We start from the raw sequence: 21,259 nt of genomic DNA, 5'->3' as shown, positions 1-21,259 counted from the left end.
AGGGTGCTCCATAGGTGGTCACAGTTTTGACAGTGGAGTCCCTGTCTGTGTTTTCTGCAGGGAGATGACGACGACACTGGAAAAGGTGTTGGTCGTAGACCTGGAGGTAGATGGCGGAGAGAGCCAAAGTGGAGTGATGATAATGGCCAGGGATTCTCTCGCAGCGCCTCCCTTCCCTCCACAGACAAAGCTGCTGGAACAGAAGCCTCACCCATGGCTGTTTCCAGATCCGCCATCAAGTTCAGGTGAGGGGAACAGCCACCAGAGGAGGAGAGGGGAAGAAGCTAACCACTCCTCCCCACTAGCCTGCGTATGCTTAAAGAAGGCATAAATGCAAAGTTAATCAAACAAACAATAGGGAATAGAGCAAACAATATGTGGGGAAAGACAATCAACTCGAGCTGCACTGGGAGTGAGGGAGAATATATAAGCAGAAAAGTGCAGTAGATGGGCGTGACGTTCTGTAACTCGAGGAAACACTCAGCACCCACATGTTCATCTTTACAAAATGATTGTGTGGTATCCAATGCAAGTTTGTCATGTTGGGTGTCTTCAGAAGGCTCATGATGCACTGAGCATGGCTGTTAGAGTGATGTTATAGTAACTGTTAAGGTAATATTAGAGTAAGGTTTAATTTCATGTATACAGTGTGACAAAGTTCCTCCTCTATCTTGGTGGGTCCTGCGCTTATTGGCATGTAATGCAGATGCGAGACCGGATAGCCCGGATTACCCCTATTGTACGGGAACATTTGGAGAAGGCACAGGAGGCCCAGCGAACCCATTACAATCGCCAGGCAAAAGTGCGACAGTTCCAACCAGGGGATCGGGTTATGGTGTTGGTACCCACGGCAGAAAGCATGCCTCTGGCCCAATGACAGGGGCCCTATGAGGTGGTTGAACCCATGGGGGAAGTAACCTACAAGGTGTGGCAGCCAGGACGCAGAAAACAAGAACAGATTTATCACGTTAACCTTCTGAAACCCTGGCATACACAAGAGGCATGCATAACAGTCCAAAAAGACGTAACCCAGGAAAACAAGCCTTCCAAACAGGTGAGAGTGTCTCCCGATTTAACACGTGACCAGAAGAATGAGGTGTCTGAGATGATCTTCCAGAACCAAGATGTGTTCTCGACAAAACCGTGTCGAATAATCGAGACATATCACCACATTGTCATGAACGCTGGGGCCAGAGTAACAATGAGACCCTATCGGGTGCCAGCAGCAAAAAGGGAGGAAATAAAAGCAGAAGTAAAAAAGAATGCTGGAGTTGGGGATCATCGAAGAATCCCAGTCAGTGGTCCAGTCCAATTGTGCTGGTGCCCAAACCTGATGACACCACAAGATTTTGCAAAGACTTCCGGCGACTAAACGAAGTATCCCAGTTCGACGCATACCCCATACCTTGCATAGATGAGCTAGTGGACAGTCTGGGTAATGCCCGGTACTTGACTACCCTAGACTTGACAAAGGGGTACTGGCAGATTCCCCTTGCAGAAGACGCAAAGGAAAAGACTGCGTTCTCTACACCAGAGGGTCTTTTTCAATATACTGTCCTCCCTTTTAGACTACATGGGGCCCCAGCTACCTTCCAGCGCCTCATGGACAAGCTATTATGCCCGCATAATAGTTATGCTGCTGCCTACTTGGACGATGTGGTCATTCATACCCCAGACTGGGAAACCCACCTGGAGAAGGTGAAGGCAGTCCTCGATACTTTCAGGCGAGCTGGCCTTACAGCAAACCCTGCCAAGTGCGCTGTAGGGTTTACAGAGGCCAAATATCTTGGCTACATTGTGGGAAAAGGTTTGGTAAAACCCCAAGTGAACAAGTTAGAGGCCATCCAAAAAACTGGCCCCGACCAAGTCGCAAGAAACAAGTCCAGGCGTGCCTCAGTGTGGTGGGGTATTACCGACAATTTATCCCCCACTTTGCCACAAGGGCAAGCCCCCTGACAGACCTAGTGAAAGCCTGTGGACCTGATCTGGTGAGATGGTCTGACGCAGCAGAGGAAGCATTCGCAGACCTACGGATTGCCCTCTGCAGTAACCCCGTACTGATAGCCCCTGATTTTACCAAGGAGTTTATCCTGCAGACGGATGCATCGGAAGTAGGGTTGGGGGCCATTCTATCCCAGATGGTCGGGGAGGAGGAACACCCAATTCTATACCTCAGTCGGAAACTCCTTCCAAGGGAACGAAAATATGCAATCTTGGAGAGAGAATGCCTCGCTGTAAAATGGGCCATGGAAACATTGCGCTACTACCTGCTCGGGGGGAGATTTGTCCTCGTGACCGATCACGCCCCTCTTCAATGGATGCAGCGGAACAAGGAGAACACCACCAGGGTGACCAGATGGTTCTTATCCCTCCAACCTTTCCAGTTCCGTGTGCAACACAGAGCAGGGAGCCGTCATGGCAAAGCCGATGGCTTGTCACGTGTGCACTGTCTGGCGTCCCAAGCTGCCCAAACCCTTGGCGTTGAGCAGGGGGGAGGGATATGTGACAGATCCAGACCAGTGGGGTACAGGAGTCTGGTAGAAGGCAAATATACTGGTCACTGGATGAGTAGTTTTCTGTTCCCTGAGTGACCAGAGCAGGGGCTGCACTAGAGTAATCAGGAACCTGCTAGAACCAGTTAAGGCAGGCAGGCTAATCAGGGCACCTGGTGAATCTCTGAGGCAAGAAAATCCGCCAATAAGCACAGGACCCACCAAGATAGAGGAGGAACTTTGTCACACTGGTGTCAGAGTGGGATCTTGGGGTGCACAGCACGGTGGAAGAAGGAGGGTGATTTAAAAAAAAGAACACACACACAAAAGGAGAGGGTTTATTTTTTTTCACCACAATGGATGACGTAGTGCGGGCACTGATACAAGCTACGGCGGCCCAGGAGGAGGCTACCCGTGTCCAGGCCGCCCAACAGGAGGCAGTGCGGCTGCAGCAAGAGACTAATCGCCTGCTGATGGACCAGGCTGCTCAAGACCGAGCTATGTTGCGGGAACTGTAAACCAGGTAAAGTCCCTTACAGAGCTGAATCGCGGCCATGATGGGACGCGGCTCATACGGGCCAGCCATTGGCTGCAGAAAATGACACGGGAGGATGATGTAAAGGCATACCTTCTGGCCTTTGAGAGGACAGCCCTACGGGAGGCCTGGCTTCGAGATCAGTGGTCTGGCATCCTTGCCCCATTCCTGTGTGGGGAGGCCCAGAAGGCCTACCATGATCTGCCTGAAGAGGCTGCGGCAGACTACCCCCAGCTGAAAGCAGAGATCCTGGCCACATCTGGGGTAACGACATCAGTGCGGGCCCAGCAGTATCACGGTTGGAGGTACCAGGAAGACAAAACCCCACGGTCCCAATTGTATGACCTCATCCATCTCACACGAAAGTGGTTGCAAACAGAGTCCCGGAGTCCGGAACAGATACTAGTGGTTCTGATCATCGACTGATACATGAGGGGACTACCACCAGACCTTCGTGCCTGGGTAAGCTGGAACGAACCCTTCACCTATGATGAGGTTGTCGCCCTGGTAGAGAGGCGAAGGACAGCGAGGGAGCTGACCCGACCAGTTAAGGAAGAGGCACCCCGGGTTAAACTAGCAGCACCAAGCCCTAAAGTTCGGGTGACTGGGCCACCAGGAGGGCCCAGGTGGAAAAAGAGAGGCTGAAGGCCCATCAGAGGCCACAAAGAGTCGGAGCCCTGAGGGAGAAGAGGATCGTGATGTTAGACTGCCCAAACCAAGAGACCGGGGAACGCCTAGGGCTCCATACAGATGTTATGTCTGTGGGGAGTGGGGACACATAGCTGCCCAGTGTCCCAATTCTGAGGAGCCTATGCAGTGTAACCTGGGGAACTGGGCAGATCCATGCTCCCTAATCCACCTTGTGGGGGTCTCACTAACCCACATATGTATACGAGACCAGTGAAACTAAATGGGGTAGGGACCACGGCACTGGTTGATTCGGGGAGTGCTATCACGCTTATCTCAGGGAAGCTCGTGAAGCGCAGTCAGCTGCTACAGGCTAAACGTACGGGGATAACATGTGTCCATGGGACAGTTAGTTACTACCCCACCATCCCAGTAAAAATCGAGATCCAAGGGAACACTACTGAGGTAGCAGCAGTAGTCCCTAAACTCCCATACCCGGTGGTCATAGGGAGGGACTTCCCAGGGTTTGGAAACTTACTCCCAGTAGGGGGATTGGAGAAAGATGGGGACCCTAAAATTAGTGAAGCATCCACAGCAGACTGTCAACCCCCAATCTTCTCTGAAATATCCCCAGATTTGTTCTCCACTCCCAGACAGGATAGAAAGACAAAAAGGGAAAGAAGGGCAGCTAAGGCCTTGGGAACCCGAATACTGACCCAAAGCCAGAGGGTCGCTCTTGTAGGTTGGCGGACCCACGCAGCTGAAAAGGAGGCCACGCAGGAGGGAAAAGCACCTGAGTCTGACCCCCACCCTAATGCTTCTGAACCAGTAGAGGCAACAGAGACTGGGCCCCTAGATCTTGGGCAGATTAGCCCCGGGAGAGGAAATTTTGGACGGGACCAGGCAGAAGACCCAAGCTATGACAACATTAGGAAGGAGGTGACTGAAATAGATGGGGTCCCTGTGGAAGGAAAACCCAGGGACCAGGACCCTACTTCATAATGAAGGATCTCTTGTACCGGGTTGCACCAGTACAGGGGCAGAACATACAGCAGATCCTAGTATCTCAAAAACACCAGAACGCTGTATTAAGTCTTGCTCATAGTCATCTTTTTGGGGGGCATTTGGGGGTAGAGAAGGCCCTGGCACGAGTCCTACGACGGTTCTTCTGGCCCGGAATACATGAAGAAGTGCGGAGGTACTGTGCCTCCTGCCCGGAGTGTCAGCTGCACAGTCCCCGTCCCCACTTGAGGGCACCTTTAGTACCCCTTCCCATCATAGAGGTCCCCTTCGAGCGAATAGTCATGGACCTAGTGGGACCCCTGGAGAAGGCTGCTCGGGGCCACCAATATATACTTGTTGTTTTGGACTATGTTACTCGCTACCCAGAAGCCGCCCCCGTGCGGAACACGGCCTCTAAAACTATAGCCAAAGAGCTGGTGGGGATCTTTGCCCGAATGGGGCTACTGAAGGAGATATTAACCGACCAAGGAATCCCACTTATGTCGAAGCTAATGAAGAACCTCTGTACGCTGCCCCACATACATACCCTGAGAACTTCGGTCTACCATCTGCAGACTGATGGGTTAGTAGAAAGGTTTAATCGAACCCTCAAGGCTATGATAAGGAAGGTGGTAAGTCGGGACGGGAAGGATTGGAACACCCTACTACCCTACCTTATGTTCGCTATCCGGGAGGGGAACAGCCCAGAGACCTTCCCCTCTGGAAAAACCTACAGTCCAGGTCAATTGGGAAGTTTGGGGGGAACCCGGGCCCGCCCTCTACTCTGGGTTCCAGCCCAGGGCCCTGTGGACTGAAGCTGTCTATAGTGCCTCCTGTAACAGCTGCATGACAGCTACAACTCCCTGGGCTACTTCCTCAGGGTCTCCTCCAAACACCTTCCTTATTCTCACCACAGGACCTTCCTCCTGGTGTCTGATAACGCTTGTGCTCCTCAGTCCTCCAGCAGCACACCCTCTCACTCAGCTCCTTGCACCTCTTGCTCCCAGCTCCTCACACTCGCACCACAAACTGAAGTGAGCTCCTTTTAAAACCCAGGTGCCCTGATTAGCCTGCCTTAATTGATTCTAGCGGCTTCTTAATTGGCTCTAGGTGTCCTAATTAGCCTGCCTTAACTGGTTCTAGCAGGTTCCTGATTACTCTAATGCAGCCCCTGCTCTGGTCACTCAGGGAACAGAAAACTACTCATCCAGTGACCAGTATATTTGCCCTCTACCAGACTCCTGTACTCCACTGGTCTGGGTCTGTCACAATAGTTATGAGGCGGAAAATGTATCCTCATGGCTTAAAGCAAGCCCATGCAAAAACTCTCCAAGAACAGAGAGGCAGTTCACACCTTGTCAGGGCATGGATGGGACAAACCCAACCCAGCCTCACAGGAACAATGGACACTGGCTTAGGCAACAACAAAAGAATCTCTTAGATCCTCAAGGGAGTCACCCCCTTCTTTTGGGCAGTTTGGGACTGCGATGAGGTAATGTTCAACTGACTCTGAACGGGGGTGGGGGCAAAGCCTGGCGGAAAGAAAGGACATGATAAAAGGAGAAACATTTTGCCATGCTTTCTCTCTTTTACCTACCTCTAGAGACACCACCACCAAGCGACTGAAGTGCTGATCAAAGAAGAGAGCCTGACTGAAAAGTAACCAGCCAGCCTGTGGTGAGAAGCATCTAAGTTTGTAAGGACACTGGAAGTGTTAAGATCAGCTTAGAATGCGTTTTGCTTTTATTTCATTTGATCAAATCTGACTTGTTATGCTTTGACCTATAATCACTTAAAATCTATCTTTGTACTTCATAATTTTGTTTGTTTATTCTACCTGAAGCAGTGCATTTGGTTTGAAGTGTGTCAGAGACTCTATTTGAGATAACAAGCCTGGTACATATCAATTTTTTTGCTAAATTGACGAACTTATATAAGCTTGCAGCGTCCAGCAGGCATTACTGGACACTGCAAGATGGAGATTCCTAGGGTTGCGTCTGGGACCGGAGATATTGGCTAGTGTCATTTGCTTGCAAGTAGCTGGGAGCAGCTTACATGCCAGAGGCTATGCGTGAACAGTCCAGGAGTGGGGGTTCTCACAGCAGAGCAGGTTAAGGCTGGCTCCCAGAGTCAAGGATTGGAGTGGCCTAGCAGATCACTGGTCCAGACAACACCAGAGGGGAACATCACAATGGGGAAGGGAGAAACAAGCACAGGCATGCACAAATACACTGGACAGGTTGGCTGGGAATGGCAGTCAATAACAAGGAGAGAGGCGATCACAAGAGGCACCACACAAGATGGGCAGAAGCAGCAAACCACAAGGGTGGCTGGGAGGACTCATGAGATAGACAGATGGGAGCACTGAACCACAAAGAGGCAGGGGACCCATGGAAGCAGCAAACTGCAAAGGTGGGGGGGACCCACATGAGACAGATGGGCAGGAGCAGAGAGCTGCAAAGGGGACAGATCTGCCTGAGACAGACAGGTGGGAGCAGCAAATCACAAGGTTGGGAGCAGGGACCAATGCAAAATGGGTGAGAACAGTGAAACACAAAGTGGGGGGCAGGGGCTGGTGGTCAGGCAGAAGGAGGCCCACCAGCCCAGTGCAGGCTGAGGGAAGAAAGGGGTGGAAAGTTCAAGGGGGAGCACATGTGCCCACATGCATTTTGCAAGGAAGCAGGAAGTTATGCTGCTATAGCCCCAGGCAGCTGGAGGCATGCAGTCAGTCACCAGAAACAGTTGGGGAGTGAACGGGGTGGAGAGAGAGCTCCACACCACTTCCTCTCCCTCCCAGCAACAGCTAAGCAGAAGCCATGCAACACCACCATCAGGCTCCTCCTCTAGCACCAGCAGGAACAGGACATCCCTCCCACAGAGCCATAAGAAGGTAGAGAACGAGGCCAGAGATTGTAAGAAAGAAAAGGTTGGTTAAAACATCTGAATCCACCCTAAATTGAAATCTGTCCTTGTCAGTGCCTCACAGTTTCTATGTAATGCTGAGAAAGTGACTTAAACCAAAAACTTTTCCACAAGTGGCATCATCTGATGATTGTTTAACTTGGGACATCTTGGGGCCTCATTTGCAGAAGGGCTGAGCCTCACATCTACCACTTAAGTACCTATGAGCTGTATTTTGAACATATAAAATGCTATAAAAAAAACCCTAAATACAAAAATCAAGCCCAAGGCATGTCTGCTTGCGCATCCAAAATTAGTCAACACTTTAAAGATGGGAGTCTTTGCCAAGATCATAAATTAGGAAAAACACCTAGAGCTCCTTGGAAGTTTTTTGTCAAAATGCTTTTCTGCCAGAAAATGCCCTTTTGTCAAAACCAAAATTTTCTTTGAGAAAAATTTCAGTTTTTGCCAACCTATTTCAATTTTCCATTGAGAAAATAGAAATGATGGCTCCATGGCTGCCTGCCTGAATTGCTGTTGTCAATTTCACTTTCTTCCAGTGAAACTGACAAAAGATTTCTAGGAGGGCTAGCTCTGGGAGAAAGAGAGAGGGGCAGAACACCAGGGCACTCTGCCTTGCCTCCCCACCTCCTCTCCAACTTTGGGAGAGGAAAAGAAACCAGGTGGTCTGCCTCTTTTTCCCCAGGCCTAAGGAGGAGGTTGGGAGTCAAAGTGCTGAAGTTCTCTGCCTCTTCAGCAGCCCAGTGGAAGGCTCTTGTCAATTTAACAAGGGGAAGTGGCAACAGCCTGGGGGGGGAGAAGAGGCAGCCAGAAAATTCTGGTTCCACTCGCCCTAATCAAAATTTTGCTCTAAATCCCATTCCATAAAAATAGTTCACATTTTCAGCAGTATTCAAATGCAATTTTTTTTTAAATGCAACATTTTTCACAGAAAGGGATTCCCTTTTTCAGCCAGCTTTAAAAATAACAGTTTAATCTTCACAATATCCCTGTCAGGTAGTTTACTAATGTTTGTGAAAACTCAGATGTTAGTGACGAATGCTTTAGGAAGAAAAGGCCACGAGGAAATTAATTTAGTGCAGAGTTTGAATGGCAGACCATTAATAAAGCCTGGAGCCACACACTGAATGACAAGGATAAAAAGAAATAATGAATAGCTATTCATTCAGTGAGCACCATCCATCTTATGAACTGAATGAGGCAGGGGTCCAGTGGAAAAGACAGTAAGCAGTCATGTTATTAGAAGCTGTATGCTCACAAGGGCACTGAATTAAAGTTGCATAGGCTACCTTAGTTCTGGCATTTACTTACTTCTGAATTCTTGACTTCCCATCTGAAAAACATTATACTTGCACCCAAGAGGAATATATAATTTCTTAGGAAATTAAGAATATCTCCTTTCAAAATTCTACTAGGAGAGTAGAAGTTCATTACTTCCAATGACAATATTTTGTTACCATGTGGTTACAATAACAAAACAAAATCATTATTTTCATGATCTATTAACTTTCATGTCATAATGCCCCATCTGCTGCATGGATGGCTCACTCCTTTTTAGTGAAATGCATTACTCAAACACCATATCCTTAAAGTAAAAAAAAAAAAAAAAGGCTTAACCAAGAAAGAACTTGCAAACATTCAAAGTGTCACCATAGTCTACAGCTTATGAAAGGCAATTCTCCCAACTGTCCTTCTCAAATCACACAATTCCCCCACCCCCAATCTAGAAAAAGGTCACTTTTAATTTGGAAACATTTGTTTCTTATCACTGTTTTCTTGTCTTGGGATGTATTTTGCATGCAAAAGAATACATACATTATCCATGCACGCAGGGAAATTTGTGAGCAATGTGGTAGGCAATAATGTAGCTAGCCCCTCACAAATATGAAAACCAAACGATGATGAAACGTATTTATTTCAGTGGGTTAAAACTTGCACCTCCAAGTCACTGCTGACAAATGTTGTATAAAAAATTCTTACTTGCACACAACTTCTGTGAATATAAACTTGCACACACACAAGACTTTTTGCCTGTTAAAAGATGTGTTGAATTATGTTTGTTTTCAAATTTCCCCTTTAGTCCATTTATTAAGCAGTTCACGTAAACTAGATGTTTCTAGCATGTTTCTGGGGCTCGCACTGGGGCCAGCGCAGTGCAGAGGATTTGCCAAGCGCCCCGGGCCGGCAGGGGCTTGGTGAGCCAGGTGGGGTCCCGCGGGGAAGGCGGCAACATTTTGGGCGGGCAGCACGTTAGCGGTTCAGCCGGGCCATGCGCCCTGTGACCCCAGCGGGGCCCCGCAAGGCAGCAGCGGGAATCCCCGCCCCAGCGCGGCCAGACAGGCACAACCACTCCGGCGGGGGGGAGGGGGAGAAGCGGGCACCCACCTTGGCTTTCTGCAGGGCGCTGAGGCGCAGCTGGTGCACGAAGGGGCTCCGCGGGGGCGGGCCGCGCTCTCTGCCGCCCGCCGCGCAGCATCCCCTGCCGCGGCTGCTCAGCCTCATCGCAGAGTAGGGCGCGCGCAACCGCCGGGCTGGTCCTGGCGAGGGCGCGGCGGAGCGGGGGGCGCGGCGCAGGATGCTGCGCAGCCCGGATCCCACCGGCGGCGACGGCAGCAAGAGGATGTACGACCCGGATCGGACCAACGCCGCCGCTCGCCTGCCCCGCCCTCCCGGGGATCCGCGCATGCGCCTGGACGCCGAGGCGGCTTCTGCCGAGCTCGTCTCTGCGCGTGGGGGAGGCAGCTACCGACACCCGCCGGGAATCGGGAGGAGAGACACCCCCCCACCCCACGCAACACCCGGACCCAGCTCGCAGCAGCCCCGTCCCCCCGCAACACCTGGACCCAGCCCCCCCCCCCCCCGCTACTCCTAGACCCAGCCCGCAGCAGCCCCCCCAACACCTGGACCCAGCCAGCATCAGCTCCCCTCCCTGCAGCAGCTCCTCCTCCCCCCCCCCCCGCAACACACGGACCCAGACCCACCCCACATCAGCTTACCCCCAACTCCCCCAGAATAGCCCCCCAACCCGCTCCCAGAAGAAAAACCACAACCCCATTAGAACCGACTCCTGGGAAACAAAACCCAAACCCACCCCTGGAACAGCCCTCGATGCCCCCAAAACAAAACCCTAACCCCCAGTGGAAGACAGCCTCCCCAACCCCCTCAAAACAAAACTCTAGCCACCCCCCAAATAGCGGCCAATGGGAAGCCCTGCTTTGCCATAGCTGGCAGGGCTCTGTTCCCAATGGTACATGTGCTGCATCATGTCTTGTGCTGGCTGGCAAAGGTGGTTTTGATCAAGCTGTGCATGCATTTCAGTGTCTGCTGATTTGAAAGGCCACCAGGTTGCAGCAAAGACAGAGGGACAGGGAAGCAGCCAAGTTATAAGTAAAATCATCCAAATTTCATAAAGTAATTTATAGCCCAGAAAGTCAGCTATTGCAGATTCAATTGTTGCTATAGCCTTTCAATGTGGCCCAATCTGCAAAATATTACCAAGGTTGGTAATGCTGCCAGCTGGGGACTGTGGGATTGGCTTCCCCTCCCTTGGGGGCTCAGATGCCTTCTGGGCTGTTTCTAAACTTTTGGCTCTACAGGTCAGATTGGGGAAAAAGTGGTTGTCTTCTCTCAATCACCATCCTCTGGTAGTACTAAAATGAGACACCATTCACAGGGGTTCTCAACCTTTTTCTCTCTGAGGCCCTGCTCGACATGCTATAAAAACTCCAGGGCCCGGGGACGGGGATGGGGGGGAGGGGGCAGGGGCTTTGGGCATAGGCATAGTTTGACTTCTTTTGGGTGGGAGCAGGGGCCAGCAGTCCAGGGAATGCCACCTCCACCCCCGACTCAACTCAACAGTTTAGGGCACAGGGATGGGGTAACTAGGGGCTGTATTCAGGTAGTGGGGTAGCTCAGGGTGCAGAGAAGAGTAGCTAGGGGCTGCATGCAGATAGGGTAGCTCAAGGTGCAGAGGGGGTATTGGGCTGTGTGTGCACAGAGTAGCTGTGGGTGCAAGGAGGGGGGTGGCTGGGGGCTGTGCAGGTAGCTCAGGGTGCAGGGAAGGGGGTAGCTGGGTTTGTGTACAGGGAGGGGGGTACTAGGGGCTGTGTGCTGGGTCCCTGTTCCTGGAGGGGTCTGCCAGCCACAGAGCCGGGTCTCCCCACCCGGGCGGCTCTTACTGGCTGCCTCTGCAGGAGCAAAGGGGGCTGGGACTCGGGAGCTGAGGACCAGCTTCAACCTGGGGCACCAGCAGGAAAGGAGGGAATGCTGTGGCTGCCTGCTCCATGGCACCAGCCAGAGCAGCAGCTGCCCCATACTGCCCGGTGTAATGGCAAAAACAGCAGCAGGCACATTTTCCCACCAATAGCAGTTACCTACAGAGCCTGCTCAGTTCGGGTGAGCATGATCAGTATAGCCTAGATAGGAAATTCTGCCAGGGAGCTGTTTGTGCCACCACACAACAGAGCTCGGGGCTTCAGCCCCGCACCTCCCAGCTTCAGCCCCGCAGAGGGCACTGGTGGGGATCAGGGCTTCAGCCCTGTGCCTCCCAGCTTCAGCCCCACGGGGCGCCGGCAGGGATCGGGGCTTCAGCCCTGCACCTCCCAGCTTCAGCTCCGCAGAGGGTGCTGGTGGGGATCGGGGCTTCAGCCTCACGGGGGGCGCTAAGGCTCGGGGTCTGGGTTTCAGGCACAGGGCCCCATGGACCTCTTGAAAGGGCTCATGGACCCCCAGGGGGCCATGAACGGACAGTTGAAAACCGCTGCGGTAGATTATACAGATCTGTGATCCTTTTCACATGTCTAAATACTTTGAAATCGATGCAATAGTTAATATTGACATTTAAATTACAATTGGATATTTGAGTTCGGGGGAGGGGTTGTTTCCCTGGGGAGTTGGGTGTTTGTTTTGGGGGATAGAGGAGGCTGTCTTCAGGTGGAGATTAAGGTTTTGTTTTCGGGGCATGGAGTTGGGGGGCTGCTGTGGGGGTATTGGAGTTTTGAGGTAACTGGGCAGTTTACACCTCTCAGAGCTATTGTTTCAAATGGTTTAGTTTAAGGCACACATAATTGAACTGGTTACATTTGTTCTGTGTTTTCAACATTTTCTGTGCAATCATAAGAGCTAGACATATTTTTAAAACTTACTTTTTATTTTTTAAATGAAAGCTGAGATTCTGGAAAAAAAGATGGCATCCTCAAAAAGAAGTGCTGGACTGCCAGCCTATTACCTGGCCCATTCTAGGGTCAAGATGGAAGATAATTTGAAACTGAATTTTGATGATGAAGACAGAAAAAGGTCTGGATCTTGTAAATGTGAAGGAAAAAGCAGCAAGATTTTGACATGCCCTGTCTAGAGACAGGATAGAATAAAAGATGGTTAAATATGATCAAGGGAATTGCCATTGGATCACAGCCATTGGATCATGGTCCTTCTAGTCCTGTTTCCTGTATTACAGATGCCAGTATCAAATGTTTCAGAGGAAGGTACAAGAAACCCTAAATTTGGCAGCTATGGAATAACCTGTGTGGCCATTCTTGGGACACCCAGGCCACAGAGTCACCTTGTTACCTCCTCCTGTCACCAGCAAAACAGTGTGGTGTGTGGTGTCTGGGCGTAAGCTCCCTTATACCACCAGCCTTTCAGTCACTCAAGCACTCTTCTCTGGGCAATGCCAGACCTGTTTCTTGCAGATTAACAATAGGTGCACCCAGTCCCAGAGTCACTTTGAATCATTTCTTTGTGATATCCAGCCCCTTTCCCTGGCTACTCACAGAATTCCCAGATCCTCAGCACTGCCCAATGGGCAGTGTACTCAGTTTACCAGTTTAAATCACCGCTCTTGTATAACACACAACACTGTTCAATACTTATAATAAAACAAAAGAAAGAATTGAAGAAAAAATGGAGAGTTGACTAGAAACAAGAGAGAATTGTGGAAACAAATGGTTAAATACACAATAAAATAATAAGAACAGGAGGACTTGTGGCACCTTAGAGACTAACAAATTTATTAGAGCATAAGCTTTCGTGGACTACAGCCCACTTCTTCGGATGCATATAGAATGGAACATTCTTGTTCCATTCTATATGCATCCGAAGAAGTGGGCTGTAGTCCACGAAAGCTTATGCTCTAATAAATTTGTTAGTCTCTAAGGTGCCACAAGTCCTCCTGTTCTTCTTTTTGCGGATACAGACTAACACGGCTGCTACTCTGAAATAAAATAATAAAACACAAACTTGGGTCTACAGTTATTAATTAGTCACCTTTCCTAACAGGGCTGGCTCTAGTTTTTTTGCCGCCCCAAGCAAAAAAAATTTTGGCTGCCCCCCAGTCCCAGCTCTGGGCTCCTCGCTGCACCCCCCTGCTGCCTCAGCCCTGGGTTCTCCCCCCCCACCCACACCCCCTGTCGCCCCAGGTCTGGGTTCCCTCATTCCCCCCCCACCATTGCCCCCCACACACACCTCCTGCCGCCCCAGACCTGGGCTCTCTCCCCTCCCCACCTGCACCTTCCTTCCGCCGCAGACCTGGGTCACTGGTAACTCGCTCCCATGGCAGGTCATTCAGCAGGAATTTTAGATGTGCACAGAACACAGACAGGATTGGTTCCCATATGGTTACAGAAGTGCAGTACAGTGGAACAATTTTCAGCTTGTGTGATTGGATAAGACTGTCCTACATAAATGAGGAAAAGTTGAGGTGCCTTTATTATTCTTTTGTTCCACTCTTTCTTTCTATGGGGAATTTGCCAATGCAATATCACTGTCTTCCTTTTACACAAACAAACAAACAAACAAACAAACAAACAAACAAACAAAAAAGGCAATGGCTGTTGAAAATAGCAATTCCAGTCCTAATAACCACTGGGAAGCATTTCTTGCTCAAATTTATCCTACTTTTTCTACAGCAAGTTACAGTGGATCAGTATATTTGATTTGGGAGAAATGAAGTAATAGCTGCCCAAACTGAGCTTGAGCACTCCTGAATTTTGAGGTGTTCAAATCTGGAAGGCAGGTGCTGGGGGAGGGGGGAAGGGGGCTGTGGCTCTGCGGGGGAGCATGGCAGCATGTATGCAGCAGTGTGTCTGGCGCTGCGCGGAGCCAGACACGGTGGTCTGGCGCTGCGCGGAGCCAGACACGGTGGTCTGAGTGGCACGGTAAGGGAGCTGGGGGGTTGGATGGGGCAGAGAATCGGGGGGGGGGCAGTCAGGGGCAGGGAGAAGGGGGGGTTATATGGGTCAGGGGGTTGGGGGGGCAGTCAGGGGACAGGCAGCGGTTGGATAGGCATGGGAGTCCCAGGGGTTTGTCAGGGGACAGGTAGGGGGTGGGGTCCTAGGGTGGAAGTTGTGGGGGGTGTCTCAGGAAGAGGCAGTTGGGGACAAGGAGAAGGGAGGCTTAGATGGGGTCCCAGGAGGGGGCAATCAGGGGACAAGGAGCAGCAGCGCTTAGATAGGGGGTAGGGTCCTGGGGGGGTGATCAGGGGATGGGGGATTCGATGAGTTGGGGTTTCTGTGGGGGGCAGTCGGAGGGAGTAGATGGTGGCAGGGTGAGGTTACCCTCCCTCCCTGTGGAGTGTCCTATTTTTTTAATGTTAAAATATGGTATCCCTACTCACAGTGCAGCTCTCCATTCAGGGCAGGCTGCAGCATGAGGTCTCAGCTACCTCACTCCCTCCCCCTCTTTCCTGTTGGTAGTGGCCAAGGGAATGCTGGGAAATGTAGTTCTTTCCCTGCTCCAGGGCTGGCTCTATAGGCAGGGAGCTAACCAAGGAACTACAGCTCCCAGGGCCCCCTGTTGGTTCTCAGCTCCCATGCTGGATCCCTGCCGCTCCTGCAAATGGGCTGCCCCAAGCAGGTGCTTGCTTTGCTGGTGCCTAGAGCCGCCCCTGTTTCTTAAGGAATAAAGTAGACAGGCTTCACAGGAACCAGGATCCAATTTTTTGTGAGACTGTTCCCAATCCCCAAGATGAAAGGATACAGAGTGCTTTTCCAAACCCCCTCTTATACGGAAATGGTCCTTTGTATTTATTCCTATGCAGGGTGATTGTCTGTTATAATATTACTTTTTTTATCTCCAAGTGGTTTCAGTTGTTTCTGATGGTTTTCCATTGTTAAGTCTTGGGATAGAGCAAGGCAAGCTAGACCATTAAGCCTTGCATTACATCATCAGCTGAACAGGACAGAGTGACAACTCCCTCCTGCGTGAATGGGCCATCACTGAGACATTTTATCCTTGATTAACTTTTACTCCAAGTCCATAAAGTATATTTTCAGCATAATTACATTATTACTTAAATGTTACCCATGCATACATCTCACAATGATTATGAATCTTAACAAGTTACAAGCTATCTCTAGACACCTTACATGCTATTCTTTATGGAGAAATATCCTGCAAGACATGTCTGGTGTAGTGAGTTTGTTAGATCTGAGGTGAGACTTGTTTGCAAAGAAAAGGAGACCCTTTGCTGAGGAATCTGTGTATCACATCTTGACCATAGGGCAAGCTTCTTCCTAACCAGCTCAGTTAAAGGTTGCATTATGCCTATTAGTGGTCCTCTTACTCATCTCCATTCTAAAGTAGAGTCTCTATCTTTTCAATCAATCTTCATATGGAAATTTTCCATTCCTCTAATCATTTTCATTGCCCATCTCTGAATGTCAATTTTATAGGAAACACTTCACTATAAATATTTCTTAACGAGTTGTAGAAATTTGGCCAAAAACCCATTAGATCCTGATGCTTTCTGTATTTTCAGAATTTTTATTGCATCTGCACCAATGTATTAACTTACAATGCCCAGGAGCAGGGCTGGCGCAACCCATTAGGCGACCTAGGCAATCGCCTAGGGCGCTAACATTTGGGGGTTGGCGAACGCGGCGGCCAGATCTTCGGCCGCCCCGGTTGTCGGCAATATTTCGGGGGCGGGACCTTCCGTCGCCTCTGTTCGGGGCGGGACCTTCCGCCGCCTAGGGCGGCAAAAAAGCTGGTGACGCGCCTGCCCAGGAGTGTGTAATTAAAAACCACTGAATCAAACCAGAGATCAGGATGAGGTACTCCTTAAGTACCGGTCTATATTGTGCGTGTGTGGGAGGAATGTGGTGTTATATTCATTTAGAATGAATACATGGTCCAAACTCAAAGGGTAAAAGGTGTTTACATAACCTAGTCACTGTCCAACATTAAACTGTGTTACGCAGGGTTTGGTATATAGAGACCTCAGCCTTCTTAATACTATGGCAAACACACAATTAAACATCATTTTACCTTTTATTAAAGATACAGAAAAAAAAGGAAAACAGTTAAAGCATTTGAAATGGAAAGTATTAAGTAAGACTTTCATTTTAACAATATCCTTATAATAGAATCATAGAATCATAGAATATCAGGGTTGGAAGGGACCTTAGGAGGTCATCTAGTCCAACCCCCTGCTCAAAGCAGGACCAATCCCCAACTAAATCATCCCAGCCAGGGCTTTGTCAAGCCGGGCCTTAAAAACCTCCAAGGAAGGAGACTCCACCACCTCCCTAGGTAACACATTCCAGTGCTTCACCACCCTCCTAGTGAAATAGTGTTTCCTAATATCCAACCTGGACCTCCCGCACTGCAACTTGAGACCATTGCTCCTTGTTCTGTCATCTGCCACCACTGAGAACAGCCGAGCTCCATCCTCTTTGGAACCCCCCTTCAGATAGTTGAAGGCTGCTATCAAATCCCCCCTCATTCTTCTCTTCTGGAGACTAAACAATCCCAGTTCCCTCAGCCTCTCCTCATAAGTCATGTGCTCCAGACCCCTAATCATTTTTGTTGCCCTTCGCTGGACTCTTTCCAATTTTTCCACATCCTTCTTGTAGTGTGGGGCCCAAAACTGGACACAGTATTCCAGATGAGGCCTCACCAATGTTGAATAAAGGGGAACGATCATGTTCCTCGATCTGCTGGCAATGCCCCTACTTATACAGCCCAAAATGCTGTTAGCCTTCTTGGCAACAAGAGCACACTGTCGACTCATATCCAGCTTCTCGTCCACTGTGACCCCTAGGGCCTTTTCTGCAGAACTGCTACCTAGCCATTCGGTCCCTAGTCTGTAGCAGTGCATGGGATTCTTCCGTCCTAAGTGCAGAACTCTGCACTTGTCCTTGTTGAACCTCATCAGGTTTTTTTTGGCCCAATCCTCTAATTTGTCTAGGTCCCTCTGTATCCGATCCCTACCCTCTAGTGTATCTACCACGCCTCCTAGTTTAGTGTCATCTGCAAACTTGCTGAGAGTGCAGTCCACACCATCCTCCAGATCATTAATAAAGAAATTAAACAAAACCGGCCCGAGGACCGACCCTTGGGGCACTCCGCTTGAAACCGGCTGCCAACTAGACATGGAGCCATTGATCACTATCCGTTGAGCCCGACGATCTAGCCAGCTTTCTATCCACCTTACAGTCCATTCATCCAGCCCATACTTCTTTAACTTGGCGGCAAGAATACTGTGGGAGACCGTATCAAAAGCTTTGCTAAAGTCAAGGAATAACACATCCACTGCTTTCCCCTCATCCACAGAGCCAGTTATCTCATCATAGAAGGCAATTAGGTTAGTCAGGCACGACTTCCCCTTCGTGAATCCATGCTGACTGTTCCTGATCACTTTCCTCTCCTCTAAGTGTTTCATAATTGATTCCTTGAGGACTTGCTCCAAGATTTTTCCAGGGACTGAGGTGAGACTGACTGGCCTATAGTTCCCCGGATCCTCCTTCTTCCCTTTTTTAAAGAAGGGCACTACATTAGCCTTTTTCCAGTCATCTGGGACCTCCCCCGATCGCCATGACATTTCAAAAATAATGGCTAAGGGCTCTGCAATCTCATCCACCGACTCCTTTAGCACCCTCGGATGCAGCGCATCTGGCCCCATGGACTTGTGCACGTCCAATTTTTCTAAATAGTCCCGAACCACTTCTTTCTCCACAGAGGGCTGGTCACCTTCTCCCTATATTGTGCTGCCCAGTGCAGCAGTCTGGGAGCTGACCTTGTTCATGAAGACAGAGGCAAAAAAAGCATTGAGTACATTAGCTTTTTCCACATCCTCAGTCACTAGGTTGCCTCCCTCATTCAGTAAGGGGCCCACACTTTCCTTGACTTTCTTCTTGTTGCTAACATACCTGAAGAAACCCTTCTTGTTACTCTTAACATCTCTTGCTAGCTGCAACTCCAAGTGTGATTTGGCCTTCCTGATTTCACCCCTGCATGCCTGAGCAATATTTTTATACTCCTCCCTGTTCATTTGTCCAATCTTCCACTTCTTGTAAGCTTCTTTTTTGCGTTTAAGATCAGCAAGGATTTCACTGTTTAGCCAAGCTGGTCGCCTGCCATATTTACTATTCTTTCTACACATCGGGATGGTTTGTTCCTGCAACTGCAATAAGGATTCTTTAAAATACAGCCAGCTCTCCTGGACCCCTTTGCCCTTCATGTTATTCTCCCAGGGGATCCTGCCCATCTGTTCCCTGAGGGAGTCAAAGTCTGCTTTTCTGAAGTCCAGGGTCCGTATTCAGCTGCTCCTCTTTCTTCCTTGTGTCAGGATCCTGAACTTGACCATCTCATGGTCACTGCCTCCCAGGTTCCCATCCACTTTTGCTTCCCCTACTAATTCTTCCCTGTTTGTGAGCAGCAGGTCAAGAAAAGCTCTGCCCCTAGTTGGTTCCTCCAGCACTTGCACCAGGAAATTGTCCCCTACACTTTCCAAAAACTTCCTGGATTGTCTGTGCACCGCTGTATTGCTCTCCCAGGAGATATCAGGGTGATTAAAGTCTCCCATGAGAACCAGGGCCTGCGATCTAGCAACTTCTGCTAGTTGCCAGAAGAAAGCCTCGTCCACCTTATCCCCCCGGTCTGGTGGTCTATAGCAGACTCCAACCACGACATCACCCTTGTTGCTCACACTTCTCAACTTTATCCAGAGACTCTCAGATTTTTCTGCAGTTTCATACCAGAGCTCTGAGCAGTCATACTCCTCTCTTACATACAATGCAACTCCCCCACCTTTTCTGCCCTGCCTGTCCTTCCTGAACAGTTTATGTCCATCCACGATAGTACTCCAGTCATGTGAGTTATCCCACCAAGTCTCTGTTATTCCAATCGCATCATAGTTCCCTGACTGTGCCAGGACTTCCAGTTCTCCCTGCTTGTTTCCCAGGCTTCTTGCATTTGTGTATAGGCACTTAAGATAACTCATCTATCGTCCCTCTTTCTCAGTATGAGACAGGAGTCCTCCCCTCTTGCGCTCTCCTGCTTGTGCTTCCTCCCAGGATCCCATTTCCCCACTTACCTCAGGGCTTTGGTCTCCTTCCCCCGGTGAACCTAGTTTAAAACCCTCCTCACTAGGTTAGCCAGCCTGCTGGCGAAGATGCTCTTCCCTCTCTTCGTTAGGTGGAGCCCGTCTCTGCCTAGCACTCCTCCTTCTTGAAACACCATCCCATGGTCGAAGAATCCAAAGCCTTCTCTCCGACACCACCTGCATAGCCATTCGTTGACTTCCACGATTCGACGGTCTCTACCCAGGCCTTTTCCTTGCACAGGGAGGATGGACAAGAACACCACTTGCGCCTCAAACTCCTTTATCCTTTTTCCCAGAGCCACGTAATCTGCAGTGATCCGCTCAAGGTAATTCTTGGGAGTATCATTGGTGCCCACGTGGAGAAGCAGGAAGGGGTAGCGATCTGAGGGCTTGATGAGTCTCGGCAGTCTCTCCGTCACATCGTGTATCCTAGCTCTTGGCAAGCAGCAGACCTCTCGGTTTTCCTGGTCTGGGCGGCAGATAGATGACTCAGTCCCCCTGAGGAGGGAGTCCCCGACCACCACCACCCTCCTCCTCCTCTTGGGAGTGGTGGTCGTGGAACCCGCATCCCTAGGACAGTGCATCTTTTGCCTTCCAATCGGTGGAGTCTCCTTCTGCTCCCTTCCCTCAGATAGGTCATCTAGTCCACTCTCCACATTAGTACCTGTAGAGAGAACATGGAAACGATTGCTCACCTGTATCTCCATTGCTGGTGCATGGACGCTCCTCTTTCTCCTTCTGGAGGTCACATGCTGCCAAACCTCTTCACAATCCTTCTGTCCCTGCTGCGCCTGCTCTGAATCTTCGGAATATTGTGGCCGTAGAAGCATCTCCTGACGTCTGTTCAGGAAATCTTCATTTTCCCTTATGCAACGCAGAGTCGATACTCGTTTCTCCAGCCCTCGAACCTTCTCTTCCAATATGGAGACCAGCTTGCACTTTGTACAGACAAAGTCGCTTCTGTCCTGTGGAAGAAAGACAAACATGGCACAACCTGTGCAGGTTACAACAGCTGATCGCTCACCTTCCATATCACCGTCCTCTTAAGAGCTTCCTCAGCTGTTGCAGGAAATACTCAGAGGAACCTGCAGATGAAAGCCTCAGTGAGCTCCCCCGAAGCGAACTCCCAGGCAAACTCCCTCTGTTCGCCGCTCAGCTGGCTCGCTGCTGACTGCCCTTATATACCAGTCAGGCCCACCTGGAACAAAGCACTCCCAATTCACACTTTTCAAACAAACAAGCAAGCAATCAAGCACATGGTCAAACTGAGCAACTGTCCACTTAGATACTCACCAACACAGTCCCCCTAATGCAGCACTTAGCGTACTTCCTCTCGGACAGCTCCCAGGCAAACTCCCT

At 50.0% G+C, this 21,259-nt stretch overlaps 1 protein-coding gene across 5 annotated transcripts in view; it reads right to left on the bottom strand.

Moving 5' to 3' along the window:
- LPCAT1 (lysophosphatidylcholine acyltransferase 1) overlaps positions 1–20,955 on the bottom strand; it is a 175,523-nt gene extending 154,568 nt beyond the window's left edge. For 2 of the 5 annotated variants that reach the window (XM_065584159.1, XM_065584158.1), the window contains exon 1: positions 20,596–20,954. In XM_065584159.1, the coding sequence (XP_065440231.1) occupies positions 20,596–20,931 (336 nt within the window). In that variant the 5' untranslated portion in view covers positions 20,932–20,954. Of the gene's footprint in view, positions 1–9,963; positions 10,279–20,595 lie in introns of those variants that run through there. The other 3 variants (XR_010598503.1, XM_065584157.1, XM_005290067.5) reach the window with 3 other exon arrangements.
- Positions 20,956–21,259: the final 304 nt, after the last annotated feature.

This window comes from Chrysemys picta, chromosome 2 (assembly GCF_011386835.1).
Source record: "Chrysemys picta bellii isolate R12L10 chromosome 2, ASM1138683v2, whole genome shotgun sequence".
Taxonomy (NCBI): Eukaryota; Metazoa; Chordata; order Testudines; family Emydidae; genus Chrysemys; species Chrysemys picta.
Note: the sequence above shows the minus strand (reverse complement) of the source record. Positions and strands in the feature narration are given on the sequence as shown.